The sequence below is a fragment of the Trichechus manatus genome, unplaced genomic scaffold (assembly GCF_000243295.1).
Source record: "Trichechus manatus latirostris isolate Lorelei unplaced genomic scaffold, TriManLat1.0 scaffold00016, whole genome shotgun sequence".
NCBI classification, from domain to species: Eukaryota; Metazoa; Chordata; class Mammalia; order Sirenia; family Trichechidae; genus Trichechus; species Trichechus manatus.
Genome location: NW_004443952.1, coordinates 21,482,502 through 21,496,625, shown reverse-complemented (window position 1 = coordinate 21,496,625; position 14,124 = coordinate 21,482,502). Strand labels below are relative to the sequence as shown.

Below are 14,124 nucleotides of genomic sequence, written 5' to 3'. Positions count from 1 at the left end.
ATAGGGTCGCTACAAGTTGGAATTGACTCGATGGCAAAGGGTTTTTAATGTCATCCTAGAATATGGAATACGGAGACTGTACCACAGCTAATGGCAGAGATTAAAAACATTACTGTTTCTTCTAGAGCAAGGAAGTACAGATGTGAGCAGCAAAGGGCAATGGCTGTGAGCAGAAAAAGATCCACAGACTTACCTGAGAGATGATGCAGGGATGCAAAAATCAGTAGGACTAGGTGCTTCGTTGAATGATAGTAAGTGACTTATTAAAGATGATTCCAAGGTAGTCCTGTGATAGCAAGAGTAGTTTGTAGGTGAGAAAATCTAAGGCACAGAAAAATGAAATAACTGATGCATAAGTAAAATGAACTTAAACATTTAAGGACAGATGCCGCTTCTAAAATGTATTGTGGGTGATGTTGTCATCTTTTAGGATTCAGTGTCACTGAGGCCAGTATAACTGGACAGTTAGACCATGGTTGTATATATTGAGAGACCCTGCTATGTCCCCTTCTAGGATTTTTGGCATGCTTATGTATTATTTCATGAGTGTAATGTTTTAAGTACTGTGTGTCTAAGAATAGATCTCTGCTTTGTAAATCTGAGAGAAAGTTGAAGCAAATGGTTAATGTTTTTATTGTTATCTCCGGATTGGCATTGTTTCTCTGCTCAATCAGGTAATAGAGGCAGTGCCTTGGAGAGGAAATTGCGTAGGATTTAAGGTCAAACCAGCACTGAAGTCCTAATTTCTGCTTACTACAGTGTAAAGTGAAGTTGCTATGAAAATGAAAAGGAGCAAAAATGCATTGTAAACTCTAAAGTGCTGAACAGTGTTCTAGCAGGATTAAGGGGAATCAAGGATATTAAGATGGTGGAATAGCCAGGAATATTAACATAGTCATCAAATAGTTATTGAGAATCTGCTACACAGCAGGTACTGTTCTAGCTCTGAGGATATATCTGATATATATAAGAAGGGCAGAATTGTACTCACGAACCTTTTATTTTAGTATGGGAGACTTAAAAAAGGCAAAGAAATGAATTATATAATTTCAGGGCTATCAAGAAAAATAATGGTTCGTAGTGACAATATATTATTGTCAGAGCATTTTTAAAATGCTTCTCAAAAATTCATGCAGAGAGAAGCTGAAATGAGCTGTCCAAATGAGGTGGCCTGACGTTGGCAAGTGGCTGGGCCCTGGAGTCAGAACTAGGTCCACATCCCAGCTTGACCACCTGCTGGCTGTGTGGCCTTAGGCACTTTGCTTCACGTTTTCTGAGACTGATTTTCCTCACTTAGGAAATGGAAGCAGTAACTCCTCTTTCAGGGTTACTGTAAGCGTTGGCATGTGGCAGGTGCTCAGTTCATAGTGGTTATCATGGTCAGAGGACTAAAACAAGAATTTGGGGAGTACCAGCACAGAGAAAGGGTTACTTTTTTTTTTTTTTTTTAAACAATGTAATGGTAGCATATGCTATAATGCTGTTGTAACGACTTCCAAGAAAGGGCAGTTTGTGACATTTTTCTCTCTTACAGGAAAAATGCCAGTTGTGGAACAAGGAGTGCAGGCCGCACGACCTCAGCGGGCACTGGGGGGATGTGGCGATTCTACACAGAAGATTCACCTGGGCTCAAAGTGTAAGTCTGGGGAACAGACCTCATGCTTCTGTCCTTATCAGCTAGCGGTTTGGCAGTGCTATCTGTCTGCCACCCGTGGTGCTTGCTTTGATGAGATTTATGATACACATAGCTTTGTTTGTGCCAGGTGGGCTGGCTTTGGTTTGCCCATATATCAACTGATTAGACAGTTTAGACCCTGGAATGACATCTCTCCATGCATTGAGTGAGAGGAATGGCAGCGCTTCATGTAGCTATGTCAAAGTAAATGATGGGAACAGAGAGAACTGGAGGGAAAACTGCTTAATTAGATGAAATTGCTCTTCATTTGGTGTTCTTGTCCCACAATGAGAAATAGGGGTAACCATTTGAATAGGAATTGGGTGATTTTTCAAAGCTGTCCTGGAGGCATAGTTGATATGATTACAGCCTAATAGAAGTTTCTCCATTAGACTGTGTTACCAAAAGTTCTTTTGCCTCCTTGCTGTCAGTGGGTGGTGAGTAAACCCCAGGGAGTGAACATATCACTTTTCAGGTTCTTAGCCCTGGGAGCGTTCATTAACAACAACAACAAAAATCATTGCCGTTGAGTCGATTCCGACTCATAGTGACCCTATAGGACGGAGTAGAACTGCCCCATAGGGTTTCCAAGGAGCGACTGGTAGATTGGAACTGCTGACCTTTTGGTTAGCAGCCAAGCTGTTAACCACTGTGCCACCAGGGCTCCAGGGATTGCTTATTAGGTGATAGGAAATGGGCATTCTGGGGAGCCTTGTCTCCAACCCTTGCTCACCTCACTGCCAGGCTTGCTGGTACCATGTGGCAGACCTAATCCCACCAAAATCTGATTGGAATAGCCTGTAGAATGCCACTGCTTACAGCTGTTTCTTGACTAAACCTAGTGGATGAAGAATGGGAATAACAGCAACAACTCTTATTTGCATATCCCCTGGTGCTTTGTGAAGAGCTGTCAGTATCTGTTTTCTAATTTGATCTGCCCAGTAATCCTCTGAGACAGGAGATGTTTGGCATTTTGCAGATGAAGGAGCTCAGATCAGAGAGGCAAAGTGACATACTCAAAGACAAACAGCCAAGAAGTGGAACCAAATATTCTGACTGTTAAATCTGTTCTTCCCATACTGCCTGTCTGGTAGAAAAAAAGACCAGATTAGATTAATATGGACTTGTTTAACTAATTTAACCAACAGTTTTACTTGGGTTGCAATTATGGTCTATGAGGGCTTCCCTGGAATTCTTGCCATTTGATTTTATTGATCGATTGATTTTTTTTTTTCCTGTTATAGTGGAGATTTGTGTAGCAAGGTAAGAATGTATTTAGGAAGTAATTCTTGGGGCTGGGGACATGGGGATTGGCAGTGTTCTGACTGACAACCTTTTGGTCTTTGTTAGAGGTAATTTTTCTGAGTATTTTAGAGAGAAATTTTGAAGCCTCTTACTCTTCAGAGTATCCAGAGGATTCCTTTTAAACCCTTCTCCAGAAGGTGGGAGAAACCTATTCTCCTAAGGGTGAGCCTGACTTGTGCTTGCTTGGACTTTCTGCTGTTGTGCAGCCTGGTTTGCTTGCTGCTGTTGCTTGAGTCCTCCTAGAAATTGATAGAAGCTGTTCCTTAAAGTATTATAAACCACATTCTCATCACACCAGAGACAAGTGTTTTTGGTTAAAGGACACAGTTGAAAATTCCTGTCCCCAAGTTCACATCTTGGAGCAGCTTAACCATGTTTTTGGCTCTTCCTAGGAATTTATAATTTTTGTTTTCAGGTGATAATAATAGCATTTACTGAGTGCTTACCATAGGGTAGTGTAGTGTGTGTATTAATTTATTTAATACCTCAGCAACCCTATGAGGTAGGTACTGTGATTGTCTCCACTTTACAGATGAAGGAACAGGCTTGGAGAAGGTAAGTAACAGGGCCAAGCTCATAGTTCCTAAGTGACAGCTGGTTTCCAGCCCCTTGCAATTTGAGAGCTGTACTCTCAGCTAGTATACTCCACGACTGATGTCACTGTACCATTGCTGTAAAGCAGTGGAGTGTGATCAAGTGCAGTGTGGAGATGTTCTCTTCCCAGGTACTTTTAAGTTTGTTTACTCCCTTAATTGTATAAATTTTAGAAGAACGAAATAGTAGTGTAGCAAAGGCTTTGATCTCTAGGCATCATTTATTGTCCACTAGTGGCTTCTGTTACCCCTGCTACTCCACTGGGGTTTCTTCTGTTGCCTTGATGATTATAAAGATTCCTTTTCTGTGGTCGTTTTCATTGTCCCCAGTTGTATTTGGGTGGCGAGGTGAGACTTCTTGAATTCTCCAAAACGCGTGTTGGCAGGAAGAGTCAATGAGTGGGGCCTGTAATATTTCACTAAATTAAATTATTTACAGGCTATGTAAGATCAATGGGCTCTCCCTTTAAAAAGAACCTATATACAGTACTCGTTTTAAACTTGAAAAGTATTAGATTTAGGGACAGGCTGATGAGTAAAATCAACTTCTGTCTATAAAAACTCATAAATCAAACTTAATAAATGTTGCCTAGAATGTTTGCTTCTTGAAGGTGGGAACCTTGAGGCAGTAAAATGAGTGATACCTGTAAAATCAGAAAACCTGAGTTCAAATCTCTCTTTTTTGGCTATGTGTTAGAAAGTAATAATCTCACTAAACCTCAGTTTTCCTTATTCATAAAATGAGATTAATATCTCTTACCTACCTCATGTGTTTATTGTAGAGATCAAATGGGGTAACATATTTGAAAACACTATATAAATTATAGCATGATACTCATCTTTGTATACCTCGTACCTTGCAGTTAGGTGATGAAGATTGTTGTCTTTAAACGAATCTTAATTTGAAAAAAATTAGTTTGATAATTGGATCATTTGTACTTAGAGTTCGGGAAATTTTTCTTCTTACTTTTATTATGGAAAACATCAAATATATGGAGGTAGAGAGACTAGTGTAAAGAGCCCTCGTGTGTCTGTCATGTAGGTTCAGTGGTTATCAACTGATGGCCAGTCTTGTTTCCTCCGTGGTCCCACCCACTCTGCACTGCTCCATCCTATTTTGAAGCAAATCCAAGACATCACACGTTTTATCTGAATTTATTTAAGTATGCTTCACTAAAAGATAAGGACTCCTCTTTTCTAAATAAAATCACAGTGCCACCACCACACCCTCAAAATATCCACAGTAACTATTCGGCAGATATTTCAAAATGATGTAGATAATGTTCCTGGATGAATCCTGAGTGGTTTTTTCCCCCTTCTCCTAGGCAATCATTAGTATTGAAAATATAACAATCTATTATTACTATAAGTAAGTATGCCTTCTCTTCTTATTTCTAGTGGCCCTGTTCCAGTATTGGTTATGAGTCTTCTGTTCATCGCTTCTGTATTTATGTTGCACATTTGGGGCAAGTACACTCGTTCATAGATTCGGCTACATCCATCTGTCTTTCATCCGAAGAAGAAGGAAAAAACCCAACATATCTTGGACCAAAAGCATAGTGATTTTTTGTTCATGAGACAGAAATATTCTGTAAGCTTACTGTTTTACAGGGAAATTAATGAGAATTGATTTTGAGGAATCAATTTTTTTTCCTTTGGCTAATAAACTTTTTAATTATTTTATACCAAGTCTGATTGCTGGTGCTTGACTGTTAATGCCCTTAGTCTCTCTGTCTTTAGATTTACAAGTAAATACATAGAACATAGATCTTGTGGAAACTGTTTTCTGTGTTGGATTCACAGTTTCTTATATGACCATGTAGTCATTCAAAACCAAGATACTGTAATTTGCCTTGGCTTTTTTTTTTTCCCCTAGATAATTCTGTCCTGGTGATTGTCACTTTGGGTATTCTGCAGTTTTCAAGGAGTGTGCCTGTAAGTCCAGCAGGCAGATTTGTGTTCAAAGGCAGCTGGTACTTAGGGGAATAATCAGAGAAATCACAAATCAGAAATCTTGGATGAAATGTTTGCTCGTTCTGTTCTTTGTCTCTAAAACAGTAGATAATATTTTTGCCTCTTTTCTCTCAGTTTTTAATTCTATGAATGTAGACCAGGGGCTTTCATCTATTTATCTCTAAGCCCACACTTGAAAAAATTCATTTGGTAAATTGGATTAATCAAATAAAATTATTTTCATTTTGAAAATTAAAGACCTGTCTAATCAGAGTGAGATACCAGTATTTCTATACTGAGTTGATGTAATTCCAGCCCAAAATAAGAATTTTTGAAGTTTCACTTAGCATGTGTTTACCTTATTGGATGTAAGTATTCAGTTTCTGGTAGATCCTAGGAAATAGAGTAGCTCAAAGATAGCACACTCCAAGGGCCAATACTCCAAGCCAGAATTTCTGAAGAGTATGTGATCCATGTAAAATGCCCTAGTTGTTCAGGAGAATCACAAAATGAGGTGTATCAGTTAAAAATCAGATAATTTTAAAAAGCATTTTTTCTCATAAAGTAAGCCTTTTTTTTTTTTAAATTGTGTAATTCTGTTTATATGACATGTCCAGAATAGGCATATCTGTAGATACAGACAGTAGATCAGTGGTTGCCAGGAGCTGGGGGAAGGCAGAATAGGGAGTGACTGCTAAGGTATATGGAGTTTCTCTATGGGGTGATGAAAATATTCTGGAATTAGACAGTGATGGTGTTTGCATAACTCTATGAATATACTAAAAACTACTGCATTGTACTTGGCTGTCCTTTAATCTGGAACAGTTCCGCAGTCTTTCATGACATTGACAGTTTTGAAGAACATTGTTATTAGTTGCCATTAAGTTGGCTCTGACTTACAGTGACCATGTGTATAACAGAATGAAATGTTGTCCAGTCTTGGGCCATCTGCATGATCTCTCCAACCTAGGAGGCTCATCTTCCAGCACTATAAAAAACCAAACAAGATCTGTTGCTGTCGAGTCGATTCCGACTCATAGCGACCCCATAGGACAGAGTAGAATTGCCCCATAGGGTTTTCGAGGAGCACCTGGTAGATTCGAAGTGCTGACCTTTTGGTTAGCAGCTGTAGCTCTTAACCACTATGCCACCAGGCTTTTCTCCAGCACTATAAGGTAAGCCTATTCTTAAAAACATTTCTAGAAAAGTGAAACAGTTTCATGTTTTTCTTAAATCCTGAATGTAAAGTAATTATAGGTCCAAAGTGCCAAATTTAAATGATGAAAGCGTTTATCTTTAAAAAAAGATTACCTAGTACAATATATAGGAAACCCTGGTGGCGCAGTGGTTAAGAGCTAGTGCTGCTAACCAAAAGGTCTACAGTTAGAATCCACCAGGCACTCCTTTGAATCCCTGTGGGGCAGTTCTAGTCTGTTGTTTAGGGTCACTATGAGTCAGAATTGACTCGATGGCAATGGGTTTTTGGTACAATATATGGGTGAGTGTACTCTTATAAATCTTAACCAATGTGTTTATATTGGGAACAAAATGATGAAAAACTTGTTCCCTTGGGTCCTGGGAATTGCTTATTGCATGAGATAGGTATCTTCTTTTTTGAAATGCAGGCCAAAAAGTCTGCATTTCATTTGGAAGACATGAAAGACAGTAGTATCTGTAATATGAGCTTTTCTGATATTCAGATCAGTGATACCAGTAACAGTTAAAAGTTATACCTTTGATTTGAAGAAGAAATGTGTTGTTCTGTCCTGTTTTTCTCTGGGGGAGATGATGAAGCCATGTTGGGGAGTTATTTGGTTGTGAGAGGTGTATTCTCTTTCCTGCATAATGCTGCCCGATAGCCCTGTCTGCCCACCAGTGGTCTAAGTCACTGAGTTTTCTGAACTAGTGATTTTATAAGAAAACACTAGTTTCCAGTGCCAGAGTGTTATGGATTGAATTGTGTCCCCCCAAAATGTGTCCACTTGGCTAGGCCATGATTCCCAGTATTGTGTGGTTGTCCCCCAGTTTGTGAAGTAATTTTCCTATGTGTTGTAAATCCTAGTCTCTGCCTGTGGTTAATGAGGCAAGATTAGGTTATGTTAAAGAGGATTAGTGGTATGCAACACCCTTACTCAGGTCACAGCCTTGATCGGATGTAAGGGGAGTTTTCCTGGGGTGTGGTCTGCATCACCTTTTATTTTACAAGACATAAAAGAGGAGAGAAGAAGCAGAGAAGGAGGGACCTGCTACCATCAAGAAAGAAGAGCTGGGAGTGGAGCATGTCCTTTGGACCCAGGATCCCTGTGGTGAGAACCTCCTAGACCTAAGGGAAGATTAATGAAGATCTTTCCCCACAGCAGACAGAGAAAGCCTCCCCATAGAGACGGTACCCTGATTTCAGACTTCTGGCCCCCTAAAGTGAGAGAATAAATTTTTGTTTGCTAAAAATACCCACTTGTGGTATTTCTATTAATAGCAGTGCTAGATAACTAAGACACAGCAAGGAGATGCTTCATTCAGCAAAAGGAAGAGAAGGAAAATTGGGGACTGGGAGTAAAGATGTGTAACATCTAGTATGTATCTGTTTTTTTTTTTTTTTTTTTGCTCTGACTATACAATAATCATACCATAGCTGAAAACTTTAGTGTTCAAACTGTTCCCTTCTTTTAAAATAGGGATTCCTAGGCTGTGTTTCCTGGGTCCCAGGGGCCCACAAGCCATTTATATTATTTCCAAAAGCCTAACAAATTAGATCTTTACCTGAGTTAAGGCTACCTTGGCCCAAAGAATCGTCAAGCTCCTTTTGCTGTGGGCTGTAATTCTAACCACTTCTGAGTAGACACATAAGCCAGCACATGCTGAGGAGAAACGGCAAGTGATTAAATAAAATGAGGAAAATGAATTACATTATAAATGAAGTTTGGAATGAGCCTTTTAAGTCATTGGAGAAAGACCATGTTAGGGAAAGGGCCCAAAGGTTCCTAAGACTCGTGAGGGGTAGAAAGACTAGTACTACCCTGAATGTGTTCCAGTAAAACAGTGGATGGGGATAGATCTGTTCCTGGGAGAGGCTAAATATGACTTAGCTTCTGTTTTCACACCTGTACTAGTCTAGACTCCAGTTTTTTACCAGGTGCCAATGTCCCCATAGGAAGAATTGAAAAGATATTCTGAAATCATGCAAATGTTGGCATCGAGTTAAAATAGATGAAAATGTCTACAAAGCTGGCTTCTTTGAACACAAAATACTGCATGGTATGTGGAGCTCTTATATGCATGGCGCCAGCTCTACTTTCCCTCAGAACTGCCCCTGCCAAGTACCAGAGCAGCATTGCTTCTCAAATGCTGGAGGAGGAGGCTTCAGGCAGGACCCACTTTGTTTGGCTCTTGGGTGCAGTATTAAGTCTTCCAAACTTACTGTACCTATTTTACCCCGTCTTCCAGGCTTGGAGGTATTCCTGATAAAATCAGACCTGGGTTAAACTGCTGGCCCCGTGACTTACTGGTTGTGAGATCTTGGGCCACTTGCTTCCCTTCTCTGGTCTCATTTTTCTTGTGTGTAAATGAGAATGAGTGACAATTCTTACCAACTAGGAGGATTAAATGAGAAGAAAGAGGCAAGAGTGCTTTGTTAATTAGCTAACAGTTATCAAGTGCTTATTCTCAATTTTGGAGACATAACATCTTATTTAATCAACAATCTAATGTGGAATTTACTATTTGCCTCATTTTACACAGGAGGAAATGGAAGTTTAAGCCACTCAGCTTGTAAATGGAAGAGCTGGGATTTAACTCCGGATCTCTGACTTACTAAATTTAGAGTCACATAGGTGGATGATTTACTTTTTAGGGTGGAGGGCAGGGGAGGGTGTCATAATATTAGAGTTTTTAAAAATACAATTCATAGAAAGTACCTGCGATGTTATAAAAGGGGCAAGGTGAGCAAACCCCACTTTTATCACCAACTTCGTAGCAAGGATCAGCATGAATCCAAATCCCAGCTGGAAGTGGATTCAGGCCTTACCTTCTCATATTTCCACCCTTAGTCACCAGCCACTTCTGTGGCATTTCCTCTCTCTGACCATAACCGCCCAGAGTTAAGTCATACCTCATCCCTGGCTATCCTGAGCTGGGTCAAAACATTCCTGGCCATTTGAGACCAGGTCATCGGGAAGCAACCATAGGCTCAGGAGTCTGCACAACTCCCTGTGCTTCAGACCAGCTGGTCTCTCTCTAGTCCCCTGGGACTAGGCCACAAACTAGAAAGACTCTATCCTTCATTGACTGCCCGTGCAGCCTTTATCACCCAGCCATCCAGAACTGGGTCTATACAAATCGACTCTGTACTGCCAGCCCCTACTGGCTTATTGCCCTGTGGGCTTGTTAATTCTCTATAATGGCTCACAAAACTCATGGAGACTATTACCTATGCTTACAGTTAACCCATTTATTATAACCAGAAAGGTTACAAATGTAGAGAAGCATCAGGCAAGGTCTGGGAGAGTTCCTGGCTTGGGGCCTTCATTGTGGATGTGCCACTCCCTCTCCCATGTATAGATGTTCTTACCAATCCAGGAGGCCCCAAAAAGAGTGCTCCAAGGTTCTGGGTCCCCTAGTCATTGGGACCTCAGTGAATATGCATGACTGCATTAGGCCCTCCTCCCTTCTTGCAGTTAGTTCTCCAGGTGTGGGGCATGTGTAGCCCCTACTTGCCCAGCTATTTTGGAAGACAAAGGCATCTTGATTGCTCAGGTTGTTTTCAGAAACTGGAGTCAAAGGGCCAAACCAAGTTCTTTGTCCCATAGTGCCACACTATCATTTGATGTGCTTCAGGCATTAAATTACTTTAGTTTGAGGTTTTAGATTTTGCAGAAGGAATTTGTTCCTCCACTTCAGTCCTTCTGACCTTTGTTCATTCTGTGGAAGTCTTGTGGTTGTAGAGAAAGTATAGTGTTTTTATTCATCAACAAATGCTCTTTTATTATGATCTGGTGAGGTAGCTCATAGCATAAAGCATTCAGATGCTAGGACCCTAGTCCCACCTGAGGTTGCAAACTACAAATAGCTATGTCATTATGGAGAAGCCAGACAGGAAGCCGTCGCTCAGGGTTCCCTGCCATTGGTGAGATTAATAGTTGGGACTACCATTTAAGAACTAGTATGCTCATAGTATGGGGGCAGTGGTGCCAGGGATTGCTACACAGAGGGTGCTTATGTGACTAGCCAACAATAAAATCCTTGAGTGCCGAGTCTAATGGGCTTCTCTGGGCAGAAACGTTGTACGCATTACTGCATTTTTTACTGCTGGATAAAGGAACATGCTGGGTATGTTCCCTCACTGGAGGGAGAGAGCATCGGAAGCTTGTGCATGAATTTTTCCAGACTCTGCCTGTATCTTTCTTCCTTGATGATCCTATTGTGTCTCATTTTGCTCTAGTAAAACTTAGCTGGGAGTACAACTATATGCTGAGTCCTGTGAGTCCCTCTAGAGAATCACTGAAGATGTGTGTGGTCTTGGTGATCCCCAAAACAGTCATGATGTATTACTTCTTAATGTGTTATTGGATTATGCTTGCTAATATTCTATATAAATTTTTCTTTATCAGTATTCATAAATTCAACTCCCATTTATTAATCTTTTACTTCATGCACACTCTGTTGTAGGCTTCTTGATATACAGGAATTCCTTTAATTTTCTAAGATATCCACAACGGCTTCATTTTACAAGTGAGAAACCTGAGGCCCAGAGAGGTAGAACGACTCACCCAAAATCATGTAGCTACTGACTGAGTAGCAGAATTGGGAACCAGGGCTGCCTGCCTCCAGGTTATGGTAACCAACTGTCATGGATTGAATTGTGTCCCCCAAAAACGTGTATCAATTTGGCTAGGCCATGATTCCCAGTATTGTGTGATTTTCCACCATTTTGTCATCTGATGTCATTTTCCTATATGTTGTAAATCCTACCTCTATGATGTTAATGAGGTGGGATAGGCAGCAGTTATGTTAATGAGGCAGGACTCAGTCTACAAGATTGGATTGTGTCTTGAGCCAATCTCTTTTGAGAGACAAAAGAGAGAAGCGAGCAGAGAGATGGGAAGACCTCATACCACCAAGAAAGCAGTGCCAGGAGCACAGCGTGTCCTTTGGACTTGGAGTTCCTGCGCAGAGAAGCTCCTAGTCCAGGGAAAGATTGATGAGAAGGACCTTCCTCCAGAGCCAACAGAGAGAGAGAAAGACTTCCCGTGGAGCTGATGCCCTGAATTTGGGCTCATAGCCTACTACACTGTGAGAAAATAAATTTCTCTTTGTTAAAGCCATCTACTTGTGGTATTTCTGTTATTGCAGCACTAGATGACTAACACACCAACCATCCCAGTTTGCCCAGGACTGAGGGGTTTCCTGGGACAATGGACTTTCAGTACTAAACCTGTGGTAGTCCTGAGCGAACCAGGATGGCTGGTCACCCTACTTCAAATCTATGGCTATTTTATACTATATCCGATTAGATGCTTCTGTTTTCCTAAAGGAGAGTTTGTCTCCATAAGGAATTGGGCATATTTAGACACAAACTAGAAGTGCCAGACACCTGGTCTCTCAAGAAGAACAATTTCCAAATACGTTTTCCTAGTGCCAAATGCTCTGCATCTCCCAGCCCAGTCTTCTTTCCTTTTCTTTGCTCTTTAGTCTTCTTCACCAAGCCCTCCCCTTCCCTACCTCTGCCCACCACATTTTTCAGCATTACTGGTTTTAATTTCCTTTACTATTCTCTTTGCAAAAACCTCTTTCCTGATTTAATTACTATTTCTCTTAATTCAATTTCATTCTCTTGATTGTTGTTAAACTCCTAAAATTGTTTCTCCAAAGAATTAAACAGCTAGGCCCTGTGTGTAGAGATTAATTGTCATCATTGCCCCTTAAAACACAGGTACTTTCCTACTTTTTTTCAATTATCTTTGGGAGAAAGGAAAGTGACCATCCTTCTTCCCAGGGCCTCTTGGAGAACAAATATCCCTGGGGGCTGCCTTTTGAGAGAGAGAGAGAAAGACAAACTTCTGAAATCTCTTTCACTTTCTACTAACTCTAATCTCAGGATCTGAGTGCAGCAAGAGAACCCAAGGCTCCGCAGGGGTTACAGGCCATGAACAGATTGGGGAGGCTCTAGAGACAACAGCCAAGGCTAGAGAGGTGATGGCTCTCTGCCAGGATGGTTTTGGGATGGGGAGGAGGGGTGGTGGGGCTGACTCAGGCCTCAAGCATCCTGCTCATTCAAGGAATAGGAAACACTTTTATATAGAATTTCCCTTCTCTGGGTTGCCCTTCAGGAAACCAAAACTTCAGTATCTTGCTTCCTGACCATCTTTCTCTCATACAGCAGCCCTTTGTCCATTAAGAGACCCCCTGCTAGCCCTAAAGTCTCTACTTTTCTCGCACTCTGTCACCCCTGAATCTCCTGTCTTCTTGTACAGAAACTTGATAAGAGGTTACCAGAGGAGGAGGGATGATTCCGGCTGGGGCTTCCTTTATGACACAGTTGCTGTAGTTCCTGGCTCGTGTGGGAGAAAGCACAGGCTCTAGGGGCCTCAGACCAGAGCTGGGATCCAGCACTTAAGAGCTGTGTGATCCTGTTGCTCAGCTGCCCTGAGCCTCAGTTTCCTCGTCTGTGGATAACTGCATGTAGTACCATATAAAATGGATATAGGGCTGACACTTATTTTTTGTCAAGAGTTAGATGGAAGAATTCAAGTAAAATACTCAGCACAGTACCTGCTACATATAGGCCTTAAATAACAAGTATTACCATTAACACTGAGTAACATTTGGTTCTATATAAGTCAAAGAATCACAGACTTCTAGGACTGAAAAGGAAATTGAAATCTTTTAGATGACCCAGGCCTGCCCCCCATCCCTTTCCCATACAATCTGATGCTGACATACTCTACTTCGTTTTTGACCCTGCTTGGCCATCTCTGTGATGGGGAGCTCACTCCTCTTGGGGAATCCCTGCCTTCTTTAGGCCACTCTAGAGCTATCAAGGAGCCCTGGTGGCGTAGTGGTTAAGAGCTCAGCTGCTAACCAAAAATTAGGCAGTTCAAGTCTGCCAGCCGCTTCTCAGAAACCCTATGGGGCTGTCCTGTAGTGTCACTAAAAGTCGGAATCAACTCCAGGGCAACGGGTTTGATTTTGTGGTTTATAGCTATCAGGTAGGAGCTCTGTTTACAGGTATGAGATATTTAAACTGCTTTCCAGTTACAGAGAACAGGCAACCTTTCTCTATTCCGCTACGATAGTATAGGCTGCCAGAGAACAAGATCAAAAGGGTAATTCTTTTTTTTTTTTTAAATTGTACTTTAGGTGAAGGTTTACAGAACAAATATTTTTTCATTAAACAGTCAGTACACATATTGTTTTATGACATTGGTTAACAATCCCGCGACATGTCAACACGCTCCCTTCTCAGCCTTGGAGGACTTTTTTTTTTTTTGGTGAAAATATACGTAGCCAAAGATACACCATTTCAAAAATTTCTACATGTATAATTCAGTGACGTCGATTACTTTCTTCCAGTTGTGCTGCTGTTCTCACTTTAGATGAAGG

The 14,124-nt window shown here is 41.1% G+C and overlaps 1 protein-coding gene across 1 annotated transcript in view; it reads left to right on the top strand.

Annotated features, from left to right (window-relative positions):
* Nucleotides 1–5,259, top strand: part of SEC61B (SEC61 translocon subunit beta) — a 10,490-nt gene extending 5,231 nt beyond the window's left edge. Inside the window, exons 3-4 of the mRNA XM_023727470.1 lie at nt 1,535–1,636; nt 4,972–5,259. Coding sequence (XP_023583238.1) covers nt 1,535–1,636; nt 4,972–5,059 — 190 coding nt within the window. The 3' untranslated portion in view covers nt 5,060–5,259. The remainder of the gene's footprint in view (nt 1–1,534; nt 1,637–4,971) is intronic.
* Nucleotides 5,260–14,124: the final 8,865 nt, after the last annotated feature.